Source organism: Thamnophis sirtalis, unplaced genomic scaffold (assembly GCF_051295495.1).
Source record: "Thamnophis sirtalis isolate CommonGarterSnake01/CBP01778 unplaced genomic scaffold, rThaSir2_p1.2 scaffold_3, whole genome shotgun sequence".
NCBI lineage: Eukaryota > Metazoa > Chordata > Lepidosauria > Squamata > Natricidae > Thamnophis > Thamnophis sirtalis.
This window is the reverse complement of record NW_028261383.1, coordinates 271749-294179: the sequence shown is the minus strand read 5'-3', so window position 1 is coordinate 294179 and position 22431 is coordinate 271749. Positions and strand designations below refer to the sequence as shown.

Below are 22431 nucleotides of genomic sequence, written 5' to 3'. Positions count from 1 at the left end.
CTGTGGACTTCAACTCCCAGAGTTCCTTAGCCAACATGAGGAATAATAGCCCCTTTATGACCTGTGGACTTCCAACTCCCAGAGTTCCTTAGCCAACATGAGGAATAATGGCCCCTTTATGACCTGTGGACTTCAATCCCCAGAGTTCCTTAGTCAACATGAGGAATGATGGCCCCTTTATGACCTGTGGACCTCAACTCCCAGAGTTCCTTAGCCAACATGAGGAATGATGGCCCCTTTATGACTTGTGGACTTCAACTCCCAGAATTCCTTAGCCAGCATGGGACCTGATGTCCACAAGTCATAAAAGGCCCATTGTTCCCCAACCCTGCTAGAGCCATTCCTGAAGCCAACAGCCATACGGGCTTCTGCTCAAGTCTAAAGGATGGATCATAAAGACCAGACCTGGCTAGAGTGCCTTTGAGAGACAATGCTGTCATTGTCTAGGAGGGCTCTTCTATGGTTCAGACCCACCCGGAAACACAGCCAAGCTATTCTGTTTGGTTGCCGTGTTTCTTTCCTTTGACGCTGAAGGTTCTGAGTTCTGAAAAGAGGTTCTGTGAAAAAGCAACAATGTCGAAATGCTTCTTCAAATGCCTCAAGTGCTTGTTCTTCTTCTTCAATGTCCTTTTGTTTCTGGTGGGATGTGCAATGTTCAGCATAGGCCTCTGGATTTTGATCACCAAGAGCGCCTACGTTTCCCTCCTGCAGTCTGTTTTCGACTCCTTCCAAGGCCTGCTGTACATCTTCATCGCAGTGGGCGCTCTCGCCATGTTTCTCGGCTTATGGGGCAGCCTCGGACTCTACTTTGGAGTAAAATTCGCTCTGATCGCCTACATCCCGCTCCTGATCGTCATTGTCATCTTCCACTTTTTCCCTGGCTTGTTTATCAAACAGCAAAAGACGGAAGACAACCTCAACAAGAATGTCCTCAGCCTCATCCACAACTATAACCCAATGGACCAAGCCAACCAGCACAAAGAGATAGCTTTGGATTATGTCCAGGTCAAACTGGCTTGTTGTGGCTGGACCGGGCCGGAAAATTGGAAAAACAACACCTTTTTCCAGGAAAAAATGGGAACCTACCCATGTTCTTGCAGCGACCACCCAGCCAGCTTCCAACCGGCGCTGGGCGTCTGCCGGTTGAACACCGTTTCCCCTAAATCTGTGGCGAGCGACTGGCCCGTGAAAAAACAGGGATGCCGTACGCTTGTGCAAAAGTGGTTCAAGAAAGTGGCGGACGCCCTTTTCCTCGTGTCCTTCGTCGTGATCGCCTTCGAGATTCTGGGAATTGGTCTTGCGTTTTACATTTGCGCAGGCCGGAACGTGTATGCTGTAGGCCACGGCTGAATCTCCCAAGTGGAAGGCCGCCGCCGCGGTTAAAGGGACCGCTCCCTTTAAGGGAAAAGAACAAAATCCCTTTTTTTCCAGGTTGTTTCCCTCAGGTTGTTAAAGAGACATCTTGGCCTGGCTGGTAGCGGATGCGTTGAACTCAAGCCAGTTTTGAGCCTCCAGAGGTTCAAATGAAATCCCCAGTTTCTCTCACCCTTCAGCATTCTGGTTTGCACTTCTGAGGGCTGAATTCTCCTCAGAAAAGAGGAGTACCAGGATCCCTATAGCGTATCTTAAAGATTTCAAAACCTAGCTAATCTCCTCAACATTTGCCCAGTCAGCATTATCCACCTTTAGTTATATGAGACTTTGAAACATTAACATCAGCTCTGAGCTACATGATCTAATTTCTCAACCTCCGGCATGTTTAAGATGTGTGGACTTCAACTCCCAGAATTCCCCAGCCAGCCATGCTGGCTGGGGAATTCTGGGAGTTGAAGTGCCGGAAGTGGAGAAAGACTGGTTAATTTTTAAGCTTTATCCATAGTCATGATTTAGGTTAAGATGATCCTTCTTTGCGTGTCCATTGCTTCTTCCCATTATCCAAGAATTGGATAATGCATTTAATTTATCCAGAAGATCTATCTGCATTCAATTCTATCCACAAGAAACCGGGACCCTTGCTGCCTATTGGGCTGTCTCCTTTCAAACGTGCTACAAACCTCCCAAGGGGCCTTCTTTTCTCAACGATGCGCGTGACGCATCCAATGGTTGCTTTGTCCTCTGGAGAAACACGCATCCTCAATAAACTTCCTTCAAGCTTTGGAACCTGTTGCTGTGTTATTTCTCCACGTTATTAACATAGAACCGCTACATGAAAAGACAATTCCCAAGCCTTTCCGATCACTGTTCATTCGTTGGTGACACTGAGCAGATGGAACAGCGAGCCCAACCTTCCAAGTGTGATTAAGTGTGATTTTTGCAGATAATTCCCTTGGACAGGTTTATCCAGTGCCTTCTGGTGTGTGTGTGTGTGTGTGTGTGTGTGTGTGTGTGTGAGAGAGAGAGAGAGAGAGAGAGAGAGAGAGAGAGAGAGAGAGAGAGAGAGAGAGAGAGCAACACACACACACAGATATAGTTACACACACATACCATACCGACTGACACAGATAGAAAGACACACACATATACAAAGAGACACACAGGCACAGAGAGAGAGAGAGAGAGAAAGAGAGGAAGAGAGACAGACATACACACACACACACACAGGTAGACAAATAGAGAGACAGGCACACACAGACAGACACACAGACACACAGTGAAACACGTAGAGACACAGAGAGAGACAGAGAGAGAGAGAGAGAAAGAAAGAGAGACACAGAGAGAGAGAGAGACAGAGACACAAAGAGAGAGGAAGATTTAACAAGGATATGATCCAGATCACAAAAAGTGATGGCGAATCTATGGCTTGTGTGCCACAGGTGGCACACGGAGCCATTTCTAAGGGCAGCTGATTTTTCCGCCTTGATTTTTGGCCATTTTTCGCCCTCCAGGTGGCTTCCCTGAAGGCTTTCCAGAGGCTTTCTAGGAGCCTGAGGAGGGCGGAAAACGGCCCAACATGCAAACTGGAGGTTTGGGAACGGATTTCCAGTTTCCACGCTGTTTTTCGCCCTCCGGAGGCTTCAGGGAAGCCTCCCAAAGCCTCCAGAGGGAGAAAAACAGCCCAACCGGCAACCCGGAAGTCCATTCCCAAACTTCTGGTTTGCATGTAGGGCAGTTTTTTGCCCTCCCCAGACTTCTAGAAAACCTCTGGAGCCTGGGGAGGGCACAAAATGGACCTACTGGGCCCAATGGAAGTTGGAAAATAGGCCGTTTCCGGACTCCAGAGGGCTCCGGGAGGGGGGAGGGGGGTTGCAGGGGGGGCAATTTTTGCCCTCCACAGGCTCCATGAAAGCCACGCACAGGGCAGCAGGGGTGGGGTGGGGGTGTCATGCACATGTGGAGGCACAACATGGGGGGGGAATTAGATTATGGGGATGTGCATGTGAGCCAGCGCGATAGAACGTGCACACATTTTTTGGCACCTGAGGCGAAAAAGCTTCGCCATCACTATACGATACAGCAGAGGTGGGGAACTATGGCCCTTTTATGACTTGTGGACTTCAACTCCCAGAATTCCTGAGCCAGCCAGAGCCATTAAAAGGGCCATCGCTCCCCACCTCTGCTTTAGAGCATAGCATACTACCCACTACAGGCGGTCCTCAACAATTCGTTTAGTGACAGTTCAAACTTACGACGACAGTTGACTTATGGTCACTTTTCCCACCCACTTTTGATCCTTTTGTTCACATCACCAGGAGGAGGCTGCCGTGGTCATCAAGTGTGAAAAAGGACCGTTGTAACTCTGAATGATCACTGAGGCAACTCTTGTTAAGTCTACCCGTACTTTTCAATGGTCACAAAACAAATTGGTTGTATGTCGAGGACGTCTGGTCTGGGGCGTTCAATTCTTTTCGTGGTTTCGCCCTCGCTGCGTGCTTTGTGAGGAAAGGGAGAAAACGAAGGAAGCGCATGTGGATAATAAGAGAGTTGAAAGGAGAGAGAGAGAGAGGATCCCCAGGAAAAAAGGGGGGAACCTCAGGAACTACCGTATTTTTCAGAGCAAAGGTGCACCTTTTTCCCTCAAAAAAGAGGGTGAAAACTGGGTGCGTCTTATACACTGAATACAGCATTTTTTTGCGTCCCGAAACCCTGCTCCCTTTGCCAAAATGGCAAAGCCTTTAAGAGGCTTTCAGAGTACTCCTGGGGTCTGGGGAGGGCAGAAATGAGTGAAAAATGGGCCGGTTTGGGTAGGTCTGGAGCGTGCCGAAACTTTTTTAAAAAATTGCCTCTTCATAATCTTGGTGCGTCTTATAGACTGAAAAACACGGTAATTAAAACCAACTCCGATTAACAACAAGCCAGAGAACCGAAAGGAGATTACTTGTTGCTGCGTCTTTTCCTTCCTCGGCTGTTCCTTCCCGTTCTTGGACCTTGGCATCATCCGGATCTTCGGAACGCTCTTCTACGTCCGTCCTGCCGTTCTCTCCGCAGGGTGTCCCGCCTGGCTCCCCATCTTGATCGCTCTGCAACTCATCCCTGTCTAGAATCACTATTTAAAAAAAAAAACACACAGAAACTTCAGCCCCCAAATTGACCTTTGCCAGGAAAACCCCAAAAGTGCTTCCCTCCCCCCCACACAAAGAGGCAACTGGACTTTCTTGGTTTTCCTTTTGAAGATGTTTCGCTTCTCATCCGAGAAGCTTCTTCAGTTCTGACTGGAGGGTGGGTAAGCGAAGGATTGATACTCGAGGACAGCTGGTCATTTGCGTTCTCTTTAGAGAGCCGTTGAGGCCACTTGGTGGTTTATCCGTGTCCTCGGGGTCACCTGTGTGGTGCAAATGGGTGTGAAACTGCTCAAAAGACTGGAAATGTAGGCTGGAAAAACAACACGTCCCTGGTGATTGGAAAGGCCCAACAGAGACTTCATTTTCTTAGAGCAGTGTTTTTCAACCACTGTGCCGTGGCACACTAGTGTGCCGTGACATAGTGTAAGGTGTGCAGTGGGAAAAACACTTTATATATAGTCAATATAGGCACAGAGTTAAATTTTTTTAACATTTTCTAATGGTGGTGTGCCTCATGATTTTTTTCATGAAAAAAGTGTGCCTTTGCACAAAAAAGGTTGAAAAACACTGCCTTAGAGCGCTGCGAAACAAATCAGGTGGAACAACGGCGGATGACCTCTTTCTATCGGCCCACCATAGAAAGCGTCCTCACATATTGTATTACAGTACGGTACGCTGGTTTAACAGCTGCGGACAGGAAGGCATTACAGAGAATGATCAATTCGGCACAAGAAACCATTGGTTGCCCTCTGACCCCACTGGATGACATGACCAGGTCTCGCTGCTTTAGCAGAGTAAGGAAGATACTCAGAGATGATTCACACCCTGGTCAGTGTCTCTTTGCACTTCTACCATCGGGCAGAAGAGATCGAAGCATAGCCAGCTGAACAAACAGGTTTTAAGATAGTTTCTATCCTTGGGCTGCGAGACTCTCAAACACAACCACAATTACTCCATACCTATCTACCCCATAGATTAGGCCTCCTCCGAATTCCATCAGCCAGCCAATGTCGACTGGCAACTACCCGGAGGAGAGCCTTCTCGGTGATGGCTCCGACCCTCTGGAACGAACTCCCCGTGGAGATTCGTACCCTCACCACCCTCCAGACCTTCCGCATCGCCCTTAAAACCTAGCTGTTCCGACAGGCCTGGGGCTAAAGACTTCAACCCCACTCGAATGGTATGACTGTTGTGCTTTTTAACGATGTATTGTCTTCATGTTTGTAACTTGTCTATTCCTCCCTTCCCTTGAATTGTGAGCCGCCCTGAGTCCCCCCAGGGAAAAGGGTGGCATACAAATAAAGTAAAATAAAATAAAAAATCAATCATACATCCGTGGAAACGTATGACTAGTTTTTCTTTTCCTTTTTCCTAATTACTTGCATAGGGATTATTCTTTATGCTATTTATGTTGTTTGTATTTCTTGTCATGGATTGCCCCAGTGAGGCTAAAATCAATTTCGTTGCATACATGATGTACAACGACAATAAAGGCTATACTATACTATGATGTCATATTCCCTCCTCACCCCCCCCCCTTGAGGGAGGGTGTTCAATTTTGACATAGATGGTCTCTCTGACCCCTCTTTCAAACCAGCGGTCCTCTCTGCCCAAAATGGTGACTTGGCTGCCTTCAAGAGAGTGGCCTTTTGTCTTTTAAATGCAGATGGGCTGCTGAATCTTGTCCTGATGAGTTTTGTTCTTCTGTGTTTGCCAGGAGTATAAATCCTTCCATTCACCACCATCCAGTCAAAGCTGAAGAAGCTTCTCGGATGAGAAGTGAAACATCTTCAAAAGAAAGACTGGAAAGTCCAATTGAAAAAAAAAAAAAAGCACCTTTGGGACAGCCATGTCCTGGATGACTGAGAATCTTCATAAATACTCTGGTAGGAAAGTTGAAAACAAAAATACAGCTCCTCCAATTACTGTATTTTTTGGAGTATAAGACGCAGCAAAGTTTTGAAGAGGCAAGTTAAAAAAGGTTTTGCACTCTGCAAACCTCCCAAAAATGGCCCGTTTTTCACAAAAATGGGCCTGGGTTTTTTTTGCAAAAAAAAGGGGCATGGATAGCCTTTAGGAAGCTTATTGAGTGCTCCTGGGGGTGGGGAGGCAAAATTGAGCAAAAAACAGCCCATCTTTTGCTCATTTCTGCCCTCCCCAGCCCCCAAGAGCTCTCTGAAAGCCTTCTACAGGCTCTGCACGGCCATTTTGGTGAAGAGGGCGGTGTTTCAGGAGGCCAAAAATGCTGTATTCAGTGTATAAGACGCATCCACATTTTCAGCCTTCTTGAGGGGAAAAGGTGCGTCTTATACTCCGAAAAATATGGTAACCATTAAGCGCATCGTTAATATGAATACTGGGTCTCTCCACGTCTAGTCCAGATCTTCACAATTACTTCTCCCCACCCCGCCATCCCCACCTCAGCTCTGGGACTAAGAGGGAGGGGAGTCCCAACAGTAGAAAGGGGACTAGAAACTGGGTCTCTCCAATCCTAGTTGAACAGCTTCCCTATTGCCACATTCTGGACCGGAGAGGGATTTTAGGCTCAACTGTGTCATAGGTCGAGGACTATTTGTACTGGTCAACTAGATGGAAGCTACAACTAGCAATATTTGTGGAATGAGACTTCATTCCAGAAGCTACAGGAAAGCAAATCATGGCTCGATGCAATGGGGGGAACCTGGTTTCAGAGCAGAACATCTAAAGTGCTCCTTTTTCGTGTCTCCCTTCCTCCCGGACCATGTTGTGGCTCGCCAGCGGCCCTGCGGAGACTCAGACAGTGAGCAGGTTGGGGAGGAACATGGGCCAGTCCTGGAGCCTGGGGAAGGCTCTCATGAATGCTCTGCGTCGGAAGCAGAGATGGCTGATTGATAGTTATCAGCTGCCTTCGTAGTTGGACATCAGTGGGGCAGAAGAACAGCTGGAGCCTGTTCCCGATGTGCCCATGCCCAGAGCTGCCAGGAGAAGGGAACAGCTAAGGAACATTGGCCGACTTAGGAGTACAGCTACAGGTGAACGGTGAATGGCCCCTCCCATAGGGAATAAAGAGGAGCGAAAGGGGAGGGGAGTTTGCAGGAGACAATTAGTTCGTTTAATTAGTGTGAAGATTTCTTCGTGACTCTCGGGGACTCCTTGCCAAGTATTTTCTTGCACAGCGTTGCGTTTGGAAGGTGTCAGCCCTGGCAGCTCTCCAAGCCTGATAAGGTCTGTGGTTGTAAATTCACCCTTGAAAGACTGTTTGCCGGGATTTTGCTGGATGTGAATGAGAGGAATTCACGTGAGCTTAATAAAAAGGGGTTTTGTCGGGGCAAGGAGTCTGCTTCGAGACTTTGTGAAGCCTGGGTGAGAATAGACCCCAACATTTCCAATAGGTACCCACTTTCAATCACGGCAACCTCAGAGGACACGATCTTCTTGGAAGCGTCTTCCTTTTCAACGGTCTCTTTCACTGTCCTGTCTTCTGGAAGACAAAATGGAAACAATTGTGACAGGAGGGGGAAAAAACCAGTAGTAAGACAGGACCTTCTCCCTGCAGTGATATAGATAACTCCAGTTCTGAATTGTCTTAAAGGGAGGCAGAGATGGTTTAAAGAATGTACAGGCAGTTCTCCACTTACGACCGCAATTGGGCCTCAAATTTGTTGCTAAGTGAGACAGCTGTTAAGTGAACTTGGTCCCATTTTATGATCTTTTTGTCTCAGTTTTTAAGTGAACTACAGCTATTAAGTTAGCATCTCTGTTCTTCGGTGAATCTGGTTTCCCGATTGACTTCGCTCGTCAAAAGCTCACAAAAAGTGATTGCGTTACCCTGGGACTTTGCAACCGTCATAAATATGAGTCAGTTGGCAAGCGCCTGAATTTTGATCACATGACCGTGGGCATGCCGCAGTGGTCGTAAGTGTGAAAAATGTTCATGTCACTTTTTTTCAGTGACGACATAGCTTCGAACAGTCACTATATGAACTGTCGTAAGTTGAGGACTAGCTGCATTCTTTATTACACAAGATTGTTTATGAAGGCCATGAGAGTCCAACAGCAAAAGTGCCAAAGTATAGGTTATCTACGACTTATAAGTATAATCGAATGTGGAATTAAGAATTGTAAGGAAAAACGGAACGTTTGAACACCTGGCCAAATGAAGTATTTATATTATTCGAGTTGTGTCGATTGTTAAGCGGATCACAACGTAACTCCACCTGAGTTGATGATCTTTAGGTTATTAAGTGAATGCCACGGTTCTTAAGTGAACTCACTGTATCCAATGGGCATTCTTTGCCAGAAATTGAACGTAAACAGCAGCTTCTGTCAAGGGAGGGAGTCAAGCTGTTCTCCAAAGCACCTGAGGGCAGGACATGAAGCAATGGGTGGAAACTAATCAAGGAGAGAAGCAACTTAGAATTAAGGAGAAGTTTCCTAACAGAACTATTAAGCAGTGGAACAACTTGCCTCCAGAAATTGTAAATGCTCCAACACTGGAAATTTGTAAGAAGATGTTGGATAGCCATTTTTCTGAAGTGGTGTAAGGATTCCTGCCTAAGCAGGGGGTGAACTAGAAGACCTCCAAGGTCCCTTCCAACTCTATTCTATTCTATTAAAAACAAACCATTGCAAATTGTGATCATGTGACCACAGGACAACGCAAATGGCCGCAAATGGAGGCCAGTTGTCAAGCCTCCAAAATGTGATCATGTGATCATGGGGGTGGGGGTACCACAACTTTGAAATCAGCTTGTGAGCAGCTTTGAGGAGGTCCATTGTAACTTTACCCTGTCGCAAAGTGATCAGTCAAAAGTTGAGGACTACCTATATCATTAAAAGATTTAAGCGGGGGGGGGGAAACAGCCTCAGAGATAAAATACAGTAAGTACATGACATAAAACTTTAAAAAGCTTTCTTACTGATTTGTAAATAAATGCTTTGTTTTTATCATCCTAGTTAAATGTTTGCCTGTGGCTGGGGTAATTTTAGAATTTTGATCTCAGTTGTTTCACATCTTCAGATACAACTCTTTCGAGCCTCAGTTTTAAAATAGGACAGATTATAATCAGCTGAAAACTTCTGTAGAAATCACAAAGCAGTAAAAAATCCCCAGTCTCTAAGTTAATACTATCACCAGGAATATCTTTGACAAATGGGAATATTTTCAGCTTTACTCTTTAACAGGGGTCAGGAACTCTGGAGTGACATGTGGTCCCTTCATCCTTCGGCTGCGGCTCCCTGTTGCTCAAAATATGTGTCACGCCTGCCAATGTGCGACACCCACTGGCACACAATTTATTGAGCGTTTCGACCCCCGGTAGACCAACTGTTGTGGCCCAGCAGGAGCCGTTGGAGCAGCCACCAGATTCCGACAGCGATGGGCCCTATGAGTCAGCTCTGGAGGATGTGGAGGACCCTGGACAGGGTTCCAACTCCGAGCAAGGCGCAGAGAGACTGGTTGGCCACCAGGAGGCACCTGAGCCTTGGACCAGTGGGGAGGAGACAAGGGAAAGTGAGCCAGACGCCAGCAGTGAGTTGTTCCTGGATGCACGCCATCGAAGAGCTACTAGATGTCAGAAACAATTATGCAATTACAGGAGGTAATTGCGCTCAGCTGGTGGTCATTAGGCTCCTCTCCAGACTATAAAAAGACTGCTTGTACACACGCCCCTCTTGCAGAAGTCAACACAGGAACGAATGTCGGAGAACATTGTTATGAGCTTGGCAGGCTGGATTGCGGCCAAGCCTTATCTGTGTTTATTGCTGCCCAAGCTTGTCTGTGCCGGTTTGCTGCCAAGGACCTGTCTGTCTGTTAATTAAATGCCATAACTGATCTTTGGCTCGGAGTGTGTGTTGGTGTGGAACGAGGGGGGTCAGAACAGCCAACCATGGATAAATCCATGAAAAGAAAAGTTTCAGAAGAAATAGAATATTTAATTCAACTAGATAGGCTAATTTTGTGGCCGCTCAAGAAATAAGTCAGGCACGGGAAAGATTTTGTGGCTCACGGTGCTTTCTTTTCTGTGGGAAACAGGTCCAAATGGCTCTTTGGGTGTTTAAAGTTGCCGACCCCCTGCTCTATAACATATCAGATGGCAGCACATTTGACGTAACTAATGGTTAACCCCCCCCCCTTACATGCTGATCAGGAGATCCTCAACTTACGACTTCAATTGAGCCCAATATTGGTGTTGCTAAGCAAAACATTTGTTCGGTGAATTTTGCTCCATTGTACGACCTTTCTTGCTACCGTTGTTAAGTGAATCACTGCAGCTGTTAAATTAGTATCACAGATGTTACATGAATCTGGCTTCCCCACTGATTTTTGTTTATAAAAAAGGTCACAAATGGGGATCATGTGACCCCTCCCCCCGGGATGCTGTAAAACCGTCATAAATATGAAACAATGGCCAAGCATTCAAATTTTGACTCTGGGGATGCAGCAACAGGGAAAAAGGTGAAAAATGGTCACTTTTTCAGTGTCATAACTAAGCAGTCACTAAATGAGCTCTTGTAAGTCGTGACATTATTTTTGTTTTCTTAAGAAACAAAAAAGTACTTTTTAGTAATGACAGCGCAGCTGAGGTACTCGGCACCTCACACAGGACTAGGGGATTAAGAAAGCGGTTGTCGAACTAGGAGGTGTGGAAAAAGGAAGGGAAGGGGATGAGAAATTGGGTTCTCTGCCAGTGACACCTGCAGGGAAGGTCAAAAAAATTCAACAGCTGAAATGGAGAAGGTTAGGTTTATTGGTTTGTATGCCGCCCACTCCCGAAGGACTCTGGGCGGCTCACAATAAAAGGGGGGGAATAAATAAGAAGATGGATTGACTACATTCAAAATAAATATTGGACTAAGAAATTTCAATTATCTTATGAATGAACAAGGAATGTTATAATTTATCTAAATTTAGCTTAATAAAAGGGGAGTTAAAGTACAAGAGGGAGGCAGGATGTTATAGTTAGTTAGCTTGTGTTAGTGTATGATTGTTAAATGTTTATACCCTGTATTTTGCTCTGGGAAGTTGAGGGGGGGAGGGATGGCAGGGTTGGGGTAGAGGGAGGGGAGGGGAAATATTTGTAAAATTTATTAAAACTTTTCAATAAAAAAAGAAAAAAAGAAAAGAAAAAAAATTCAACATGGTGGTCATAACGGAGGAATCCACGAAGCAGGGGGGAAAAGGAAGAGATCTTTGACCGCACGGCCACCATTTTGAATTTCCTGAACTCCCCTCCGAAGAGGCCACTGTAGTCAGCAGCAGGAAATGTGAGAAGTCCTCACCCAAAACAGCAGCTTTTCTCTCTTTCCTCGTGATTTTCCTGAACTTTTCCGTCTGCTGGCTTTCCGACAGAGCTTCCTTTGACGCTGGGAAATTAGAGGTTTGCCCTTTGAGCGGCCGATTCATCTGGACCAGACATGAAAAGGAGAATTAAGAGAAACGGAGGGTGAATCGAACGGTAGAAAAAAGACGGCGACTTTCACAGAGAATTGCAAGAACGGTTATGTCGGGGGGGAAAAAAAGGCTTGTTGAAAGTCCATAACACTGGTAGTCCCTGACTTACGACCCCAACTGAGTCCAAAATTTACGTTTCTAAGTGAGGCAGTTGTTCGGTGAGTTTTGCCCTATTTTACAACCTTCCGTGTTACAATCGTTGCAATTGTTAGTAACACAGTTCGTTAAGGGAATCGGGCTTCCCCGTTGACTTTGCTTGTCAGAAGGTCGCAAAAGGCCATCACGGCAAACCGTCATATATATGAACCAGTTGCCAAGCATCCGAATTTCGATCAGGTGACCATGGGGATGCTGCAATGGTCGTAACAATTAAAAATTGGTCATACGTCCCTCTTTTCAACATCCTTGTGTGTTCGGTTACTAAACGAACTGTTGTTCACTATTGACGCAATGGGTGGAAACTAATCAAGAAGAGAAGCAACTTAAAACTGAGGAGAAACTTCCTGACAGTTAGAACAATTAATCAGGGGAACAACTTGCCTCCAGAAGTTGTGAATGCCCCAGCACTGGAAGTCTTTAAGAAGATGTTGGATAGCCATTTGTCTGAAATGGTATAGGGTTTCCTGCCTAGGCAGGGGGTTGGACTAGAAGATCTCCAAGGTCCCTTCCAACTCTGCTATTCTATTCTGTTCTATTCTATTCTGTTAAGTCAAGAAGAACAATGTAGATGGACTGAGGCCATCAACAGAGGGGATGGAGAAGACATCCTCTATCTCCAGTTTACAACACAGTCCTTTCAACAGTTCCAAAAAGGCTCCACACGCCTTTGCACCACTCAGGTGACCCTGAAGACACAGATAAACCTCCAAGCGGACTCAAGGACTCTCTAAAGAGAATGCAAATGGTCAGCTGTCTGCAAGGAACACAAATCCTTCCCTTCCCCACCATCCAGTCAGAGCTGAAGAAGCTTCTTGGACGAGAAGCGAAACGTCTTCAATGAAAAACCGGAAAGTCCAGTTGCCTCCTGGGGAAAAATAGGACCTTTGGGACACTCATCCCTTGCACATCTGTGCCCCATGGTGAACACTCACCTCCCCCCGAGGCTGGTTCTCTAGAAAATCCTCTGCCAGAGAGATAGCCTGGTTGCAGGTTGAGGGCCCCTGTTCCTTGACGCTCTCCTGCATCTCCTGAGGCAGGAGGGCCAGGAACTGCTCCAAGATCACCAGCTCCAGGATCTGCAGCTTCGTGTATCTCCCGGGTTTCAACCACTGGTGGCAGAGATGCCAGAGATGCTTACAAACTTTACGGGGCCCTTCATTCTCCTGGTAGCGGAAGTCACGGAAACGCCGGCGTTCCGACTCGGAGTTGATCAGCGGCTCCTCCTGGGCGTTTTGCCTGGTTCTGTCCCGGCACTCTCGCCAAGGCCTGGTCTGGAGCATGGGAGAGCTTCCTGCGGCTGATTTCGCTAGGTCTTGCTCCTGGATGGATGCCAGCAGAGGGTCCGGGGCTAAAAGGACCAAAAGGAGATCATCAAGGATTAACTTTAACCAAAAATAAATAAATAAATCACAAGACCCATCACCTGACGTGACCCATACCTGACCCATCAGAAGATGCTCACCTGATGTAGCCCACCCGACCCATCCCCAGTGGTGGGTTGCAGGAGGTATGTGCCAGTACAGGTGTACTGGCGCCTGCCCGGAGCCCCGGGTACCGTTCCGGTACGGTGCTCCAGAGGGCCCACCCGCCCGAGCTCCTTATCTGTATTTGAGCTCTTCAGCGCTTCCGTGCACGGAGCACACGGTGCCTGCGCAATGCTCTCCCAAGCAGCTGAAGCGTTGTGGAGGCTCACAGGGGCGTCGCAAGAGGTAAGGATGCACGCATGCACTGCACATGTTCATGTGGTGGACACTGGGCCCCGTTGCAACCATACCAGTTGCAATGGAATCCGGAATCCACCATTGCCCATCACAGACCCATCACAAAACCTGATGAGGGTTTGGGAGGCCTGCACTTTACAGGCCTCCCAAATCCTCTGCACGGCCATTTTGGAGAAGGGGGCGGGGTTTTGGGAGGCCAAAAATGCTGTATTCAGTTTATAAGACGCACCCAGATTTTCACCTCTTTTTTGGGGGGGGAAAGGTGTGTCTTATGCTCCAAAAAATAAGGGTATATAGAGATAGTCTTCAACTTACAACTGTTTGTTCAGTGATCGCTAGAAGTGACCTTACAACTCTTGAAGCATCCCCCGGGGTCAGGTGATTTACATTTGGAGGCTTCACCACCAACTCACATGTATGACGGTTGCAATGTCCTGGAGTCACACGATCCCCTTTCACGACCTTCTAACAATAAAGTCAGTGAAGAAACCAGATTCGCTTAACAACCGTCTTACTAATTTACCAACTGCAGTGATTCACTTAACAAATGTGGGCCCCCCAAAAAAGAGTTATAAAATGAGGCACATTCTGGGCTCAAGTGCGGTTGTAAGTCGAGGACTACTTGTACCGTGTGAGCTCCCCAAAACACGACGTTTGTGTGGAGGCCGCACTCTCCTCCTGAACTCAAGGACGCATTTCCCGCGCACCCACTTTTCTGCCACACAAACTGAACCAAAGGGCACCCCTGGCTCACCTGGGCTGGCGGGAAGAGAGTAGGAGTGCTCCAGACCCACCACGCTACTCCCGGGCAAGGGCGCGTTGGCACTACTTTCCACTTTTAACAGATTCCTTGGTGGAGGGTCGGGGGGCTTACGGCGGAGAAGCGGCCGCCTTCTTTTAGCGCCCTGAGGAAGAGACAAGATAAACTTGGGGAAAGTATCCGGCAAATCCAGCTGGCTGTGTGACACAGCTGCCAATGAGAGGCTTTTAGGGTTCGCTGACAGAAAGAAACAGAAACAGATCCCATGTTATGGATATCATAGAATAACAGAGTTGGAAGGGACCTTGGAGGTTTTCTAGTCCAACCCCTTGCTTAGGCAGAAAACCCTACATCACTTCAGACAAATGGCTATCCAACATCTTCTTAAAGACTTCCAGTGTTGGGGCATTCCCAACTTCTGGAGGCAAGTTGTTCCACTGATTAATTGTTCTAACTGTCAGGAAATTTCTCCTCAGTTCTAAGTTGCTTCTCTCCTTGATTAGTTTCCACCTATTGCTTCTTGCCTTGCCTTGTGGTGCTTTGAAAAATAGATTGGCCCAATGGTGGGATTCATTTTTTTTTACTACCGGTTCTGTGGGCATTGTTAGGAATATAATCTAATGGTTGGGTTGGCAATATATAAATCATATAGCAATGTTGTACCTGTTTCTTTAAATCATACTGTAAAATGTGATTGGTTGCTGTTTGCCTCAATCGGCCATAAGAGGGAGCCGGAATGACTGTTAGCTCTCTGTTCGTTAGATGCTGGGCTGATCTGATCTGAGTGCTGTGAGCTATTGTACATTTTGCAACTGCTAGCAAACTTTGAGTTCTGAACTGATTATATGACACTGGACTATGTTATTTGGATTATCCCTTAACTGAAAGACGTTGATGACTGACTGTCTTATCCGTGTATGACTTGGACTGTTTGATGGACTCTGATACCTCTATTTCCATGAAAGTAAAAGCCTATTTAAACTGCAGTGTCTCTGTATGCTGGTTTGTGTGTTCTCCAACAACACTCTCCCAACACTTCTCTGAACGTACTCGCTCTCCCAACGAGGAGCTTACCTAACAGGCATGGCTTGGTGGGCGTGGCAGGGGAAGGATACTGCAAAATCCCCATTCCCTCCCGATCAGTTGGGACTCAGGAGGCAGAATAGATGGGGGTGGGGCCAGTCAGAGGTGGTATTTACCGCTTCTCCGAACTACTCAAAGTTTCCGCTATCGGTTCTCCAGAACTGGTCAGGACCTGCTGAGTACCACGTCTGGATTGGACCCTTCTTTTTTGTGGCAGCCCCTCAAACAATGGAACACTGCTATCATGTCTTCCCTGCTCCTCCTTTTCATCAAACCCAGTTCCTGCAACCGTTCTCTATATGTTTCAGCCTCCAGTCCCCTCATCATCTTTGTTGGAAGACAATCATTTTTGGAAGAGAAGGAGTAAAACAACTGATGGTTACTTTCAATAATGGGAGGTGGAGGGGAGAGAACCAGTCCCACCGCCGGTACCTTTACCTTCCTCTGTCGCTCAGGTATATTAAAAACCGTCGGAATCGCTTCTGGCTTGAGGTATCGCCGACCGGAAGCCACATTTTCTAGGTAATCGGCCTCGCAAAAATGTTCTGAGCAGAGCACGTGGTGACGTGTGGGAGTGAAATTCTTCCGCCGAATGTTCCAGACCCATTTTTTTAAGACGTCTTTTTTTCCAAGGGGAAACCTACAGGCAAATAATAACACAACAGGCATAATAGAGACTTATTATACAGCTTTGTAGTGCTTTACAACCATGTCTGAATGGTTTACAAGAGTTGGTCCAACCATCTGAGGCCTTATTTTACCGACCTCGGAAGGATGGAAGGATGAGTCAACCTTGAGCCCAATCAGGATCGAACTGTTGGCAGTCGGCAGAATTAGCCTGCAGTACTGTATTCTAACCACTGCGGCACCATGGCTCTTAATGATGAAGAGGATAACATTAATGATGTCACAATAATTTCACTAGTAACAACAAGTAACAAGTTGTTGCTGGGTGCTGCTTACTGCTGTGAAAGGATGTAGGAAAGACCTTGGGGGATGAAGAGACTGTCTAGGGAACAAACAGATAATAGGTGGATAAAGAGCTCAGGAGGGGCCCGTGCTAAGGCTCTAAAGCAGATAGTGGGGGTTCCACCACAAAACCACGTTCGACTAAAGCGCGCTCGACAAAATCGCGTAGCTGATGTCATCAACAGAGCGACAACAGCGCAGAGAAGAAGCACGCTGTAAACGCTAAACCTAAAATTAACACCTAAACCTAACCCCCCTAAACCTAACCCTTAACCTAACCCCAAACCTAACCCTTAACCTAACCCTAAACCTAATCCTAACCCTTAACCTAACCCTAAACCTAACCCTTAACCTAACCCTAAACCTAACCCTAACCCTTAACCTAACCCTAAACCTAACCCTAAAGCTAACCCTAAACCTAACCCTTACCTTAAGTTGAATCGGCTTGCTTTCAAAGCGCTATTTAAAGCGCCCTTCTTTCTCCGCGCTCACTGTTGTCGCCCTGTTGATGACGTCAGCGATGCGGTTTAATCGGGCGCGGCTTAGTCGGGCGCGGTTTTGTCGTGCCACGGATAGTGGGAGAGGTGTATTACCATATTTATCACGTATAAGACGCATCTTTCCATCCTAAAAGAGCGTGGAAATGTTGGTGCGTCTTATACAACAAATACAGCCATTTTGGGCCTCCCGAAGTCCTGTCCGCCATCCCATTTTTGCGAAAAACAAGCTGTTTTTCACAAAAACTGAGGCGTTTTTGCCTTCCCTCAGCCCTCTGCAGTACTCTGCAGGCTTCAGCAGAGGTAAGGCTGGGGTAAGGCAAAAGCACCCCTCGTTTTTGTGAAAAATGACCCGTTTTTTGCAAAAACGGTGTTTTTGTCTCCCCCCAGCCCTGCTGAAGCCTGCAGAGTGCTGCTGGAGGCTGAGGGAAGGCAAAAACTTTTTTTTTCTTACCTCTTCAAAATCTTGGTGCGTCTTATACATCAGTGCATCTTATAGTCCAAAAAATAGGGTAAGTGGTACGGTTGGCCCTTATCTATATAAAACGGCTTTCCCCCTACAGCTTCTGCCTTATTTAGCCAAAGCAAAATCTTAAGATTTCTTAAAGATATTTTTTTCCTCCCCTCCAAATACTTTTCCAAATTTCCTATTTTTTACCCCCTTCAAGGGGTCTTCGATTCACAACTGCAATTGAGCCCAACATTTCCGTTGTTCAGGGAGTCAATTGTTATGTGAGTTTTGCCCCTTTTTACGACATTTTTTTTGCCACAGTTGTTAAGTGAATTGCCAGAACCTGTACATGATAGCACAACGCTACTACTATAACTAAAACTATGAGGACATATCCTACATGTCCCTTGCCGCCGCCACTTAATGACTGGACATTAAAGAAGGCCTATCTATCTGTCTGTGGCTGGTTTCGTTCTGTGGATAACAACTACATGGCTGAAGGTCTATGGAGATTCTCAGTCATCCAGGTCATGTTATGTTCCAAAGGTGCTTTTTTTTTCAAGAGGCAACTGTACTTTCTGTTGTTTTTTTTCTTTGAAGACGTTTTGCTTCTCATCCAAGAAGCTTCCTCAGCTCTGACTGGATGGGGGGGACTGGATCCATCCTTCCATTCCCCACCATCCAGTCAGAGCTGAGGAAGCTTCTTGGATGAGAAGCAAAATGTCTTCAGGAAAAAAAACCCCACCACAGAAAGTCCAGTTGCCTCTTGAAAAAAGCCCCTTCGGGACATCTACATGACTGACTTCATCTAACGCCACACCCTCACCAGTCTGGCAGGACAAGCAGCTTGTACATAAACAGGCAACAAATGTCACCCTCTCTCACCCTGATGTTACCTAAGTCATCAAATATCATATCTCAAAACTTAAAATAGACACCTAACATCAAAAACGTCATCAAAAAAAGCAGAACAAAGAACGTTCTTTCTGCGCCAACTCAGGAAGCTCAAACTGCCCAAAGAGCTGCAGATTCTGTTCTTCAGAGGAATCATTGAATCTGTCATCTGCACCTCCATAACTGTCTGGTTTGGCTCTGCAAAATTATGCATAGACCTACGTATATTATATGACACAGAGAAACAATACAGTCTAGTTTGGATGTATACATGTACACTGCAAGAGCCGAGGTGGCGCAGTGGTTAAATGTAGCACTGCAGGCTACTTCAGCCGACTGCAGTTCTGCAGTTCGGCTGTTCAAATCTCACCGGCTCAGGGTTGACTCAGCCTTCCATCCTTCCGAGGTGGGTAAAATGAGGACCCGGATTGTTGTTGGGGGCAATATGCTGACTCTGTAAACTGCTTAGAGAGGGTTGAAAGCCCTATGAAGCGGTATATAAGTCTAACTGCTATTGCTATTGCTATTGCTATTGCAAGATAAATGAATCTTGCGAGTTTACCAGACGGATGGCCTAGGGAACAAAGCTGTCATGGAATCTGGTAGTCCTGCTAGAAATACTTTAAAAACCTCCTCCCAGAGGGGAGCAACAGAAACAGACCGTGAAGTGGCTGTATGAGATCTTTAACAATGCTTCGAGCTCTAAACTCATAGCACTTATAAGCAGCATCCTGAATGACGGGAAGCGAGCTTCCTATAAAACCTTCTCCATTGTCCTTACCACTCTCTGTATGGACTTTCTATCTGAGGCACGGCTACCCCCAAACCAAACAGGGATGCTGTTTGGAAGGAGATTTGACTTACCTGTGAAAGGAGATATTATTGCCCAGTGAAAATTTGTTATTGCAGTTTATTGCGCAGCATGATTTCACCATGACTCTATCCCACGAACTGTGGAAGGGAAAAGAAGAGAAGCTAATCAAACCTGGCAGAGACCCAGGCCCCAAAGCAACTTCCCCCCCTCTGATAAATTCCCCCAATAAACCCAACCCCAAATCTGTTAGCATCTTCCTGTTCAAGCTTTGTGCCAAGATTTTCCTGCATTTCTTACCAATGTTGGGAGGGGCGGGGGGGGGGGAAGAAACAATAAACAATTGGAGATCATTAAATAGATTTCACATTTTGAGAAAGAGGTAGCCATTGTGTTACCTGGGGGGGGGGGTGTCAAAAGTCAGTCAGCAATGTATTCTTTTTCTTTCAGAGATCAAAGGAAACCTACAGAGAAAAGAAAGAGGGAAAAAAGACTTAAGATTTTGCAACGGGACCAGGTTCATATATTTTGCATGATTTAACCATGATTTAAGATGAACAAAGCGCTTGCCTCTGAAAAGGAGGCTGCTCCCCCCTCCCATTAAAACTAATTGCAACTAATTGTTGTAGTGTAACAATTAAAAGTAATATACAGCTAAATATTTTAAGTTTTTTCCTAGAAATATTTCCTTAAAATATTTAGCAGCATATGACTTTTAATTGTTACACTACACTGACTTTTAATTGTGTGTGGAGATCACCTAGAACAAAAATCAATAGTTCGCTATTAAATGAAGAAAGAAAGCCCCTTAGTGTGTCATACAGCAGATTAAAAATATCAAACGTCACACCACTTTACAGCTTACCATAAATTAAGAACTGAAGCCCAGAAGGCAACTTTTAAAAAGGGGTGGACTCCAACTCCCAGAATTCCCCACCCAGCATGGCATGCTGAAGAACCCTGGGAGTTGAAGTCTGCAAGTATTACAGCGACCAAATTTCAAGACCCCTGCTCTGTAGTATTTCTGAATCTTGGCAGCTTCTGAAAAGGCTGGACTCCAACTCCCAGAATTCCCCACCCAGCATGGCATGCTGAAGGACCCTGGGAGTTGAAGTCCACCCTTCTTAAAAGCGGCCACGGTTCAGAGACGCTGCTTTGGAGACCGGCTGCGGGCTCTGCTGAGCTCACCTCCTCCGTCTTTCGACGTTGGCCACCCGAACCATCCAATTAGTCCCTTAACGGCCGAGAGGCGGCATTTGAACCCAGGATCCTCAGCCTTTGCTGCTCCCTTCTCCGAGCCTCTCCTCCTCCGGGCACAGCCCCTTTTTTTGAAGCCTCCGTCCGTTTCTCCCTCCGCGCACCAGCAACCAAACGCCACTTCTCAAGCAGGCAAATCCGGACTGGAAAAGTGCGCCGGAGAATGTCTTCCCCCTTTTGCATCCACCCACTAAAGCCTTCCTCCACTTCCTCCGCCGCTTTCCTCGCCTCTAGCCGCTTCCCTCGCTCTCTTGAACCTTGCAGGATCCGATGCACGCTCAAGCAGGGATTTAAAAAGGGGGAGATGGATGGATGGATGGATGGATGGATAGATAGATAGATGGATGGATGGATGGATGGATGGATGGATGGATGGATGGATGGATAGAGGGAGGGAGGGAGGGAGGGAGGGATTAGATATAGATATATAGGTAGGTAGATAGATATACAAGATATACATACATACATACACATACACACAAAGAGAGAGATGTAGGTAGGTAAGTAGGTAGGCAGGTAGATATAGTTTAGAGAGAGGGAGGGAGGGAGAGATTAGATATAGATATATAGGTAGATAGGTAGATATATATACAATATATACATACAGTGTGTATGTATGTATAATTTATATATATATATATATATATATATATATATATATATATATATATATATATATATATATATATATATATATACACTTTATATATATATACACACACACACATAAATACATACATATATACACACACACACAAAGAGAGAGATGTTGGTAGGTAGGTAGATATAGATTAGAGATAGATAGATAGATAGATAGATAGATAGATAGATAGATAGATAGATAGATAGATAGATAGATGTAGATGAGTAGATAGATATAGATTAGATATAGGTAGGTAGGTAGGTAGCTAGATATGGATGATTGATAGATAGATAGATAGATAGATAGATAGATAGATAGATAGATAGATAGATAGATAGATTAGATAAGATGAGATAGATTAGATAGATAGACAGATAGATAATTCCAACAAGCGGTCAGTGGGGGAAGCTGGATTTGCTTAACTACTACATGATTCACTTAGTAGCCATGGTTAAAAAAGGGGGGGGTTGTACTATCACTTAACAACTGCCTTGCTTAGCAATAGACATTCTGTCCCGGTTCTCTTCTTGTCTAAATGCCAAATGGTAATAATTCACTGACTTTTGAGTACGTTGCCCTTTAAAAAGCTGGGCAAGATCACACCTAATTACGATTTGGATAAGGGACCACTAGGAAAGTCTTAAGGCTAGGGATCAGATTGGATAGGAGGGAAGAACATCCTAGAAGATAGTAGCCATCAACTGGATGTTTCCATAAATTGGCAGGAGCTTAGCTTGACTCAATTGAGACAGTCCCATTTGCCTTGCATTGACTCATATTTGGCTGATTCTCCAAACAGGGCCAGATCTGATTGTCTTCCAAGCTTTTGGACACATGTTGTAGCTGATCTTCAGAGAATTCTCTCGCTGGGGTCCTAGTGACACCAAACTTTCCTTGACTGGAAAGTTGAGTACGGTTGGAAGGACTGGGTGATGTCTAGTATAGTGAAAAGGACTAAGGGTGACACAATAGAAATATTGATATTTGAAGACTTACCACAAAGAAGATGGGAGTCAACCTATTCTCCAAAGCACCAGAAGGCAGGACAAGAACTAATTGAGGGAACTAATTGAGAAGCAACTTGGAACTAAGGAGAAATTTCCTGACAGTGAGAACAATTAAATCAGTGGAACGGCTTGCCCTTCAGAAGTTGTGCGTGCTCCATCACTGGAGGTTTTAAAGAAGAGATTGGACAGCCACTTGTCCGGAATGGTATAAGGTTTCCTGCTTGGACTAAAAGATTTCCAATGTCCCT

At 45.9% G+C, this 22431-nt stretch overlaps 2 protein-coding genes across 2 annotated transcripts in view; one reads left to right on the top strand and one right to left on the bottom strand.

Moving 5' to 3' along the window:
* LOC106551987 (uncharacterized) overlaps nt 1-19421 on the bottom strand; it is a 59424-nt gene extending 40003 nt beyond the window's left edge. Inside the window, exons 1-7 of the mRNA XM_087711221.1 lie at nt 19330-19421; nt 16093-16294; nt 14566-14716; nt 13023-13438; nt 11760-11883; nt 7879-7959; nt 4316-4483 (exon numbers count right to left, since the gene is read on the bottom strand). Coding sequence (XP_087567347.1) covers nt 4316-4483; nt 7879-7959; nt 11760-11883; nt 13023-13438; nt 14566-14716; nt 16093-16294; nt 19330-19400 — 1213 coding nt within the window. The 5' untranslated portion in view covers nt 19401-19421. The remainder of the gene's footprint in view (nt 1-4315; nt 4484-7878; nt 7960-11759; nt 11884-13022; nt 13439-14565; nt 14717-16092; nt 16295-19329) is intronic.
* Nucleotides 307-1350, top strand: LOC106546806 (CD82 antigen-like). The gene has a single exon (XM_014063775.2). It carries the CDS (start codon nt 460-462, stop codon nt 1348-1350), a length of 891 nt encoding a protein of 296 aa, XP_013919250.2. The 5' UTR covers nt 307-459.
* Nucleotides 19422-22431: the final 3010 nt, after the last annotated feature.

Bases quoted from the DNA above. Each gene is read 5' to 3' on its own strand.
- LOC106546806 (XM_014063775.2), top strand. From the start codon at position 460: ATGGTTCAGACCCACCCGGAAACACAGCCAAGCTATTCTGTTTGGTTG.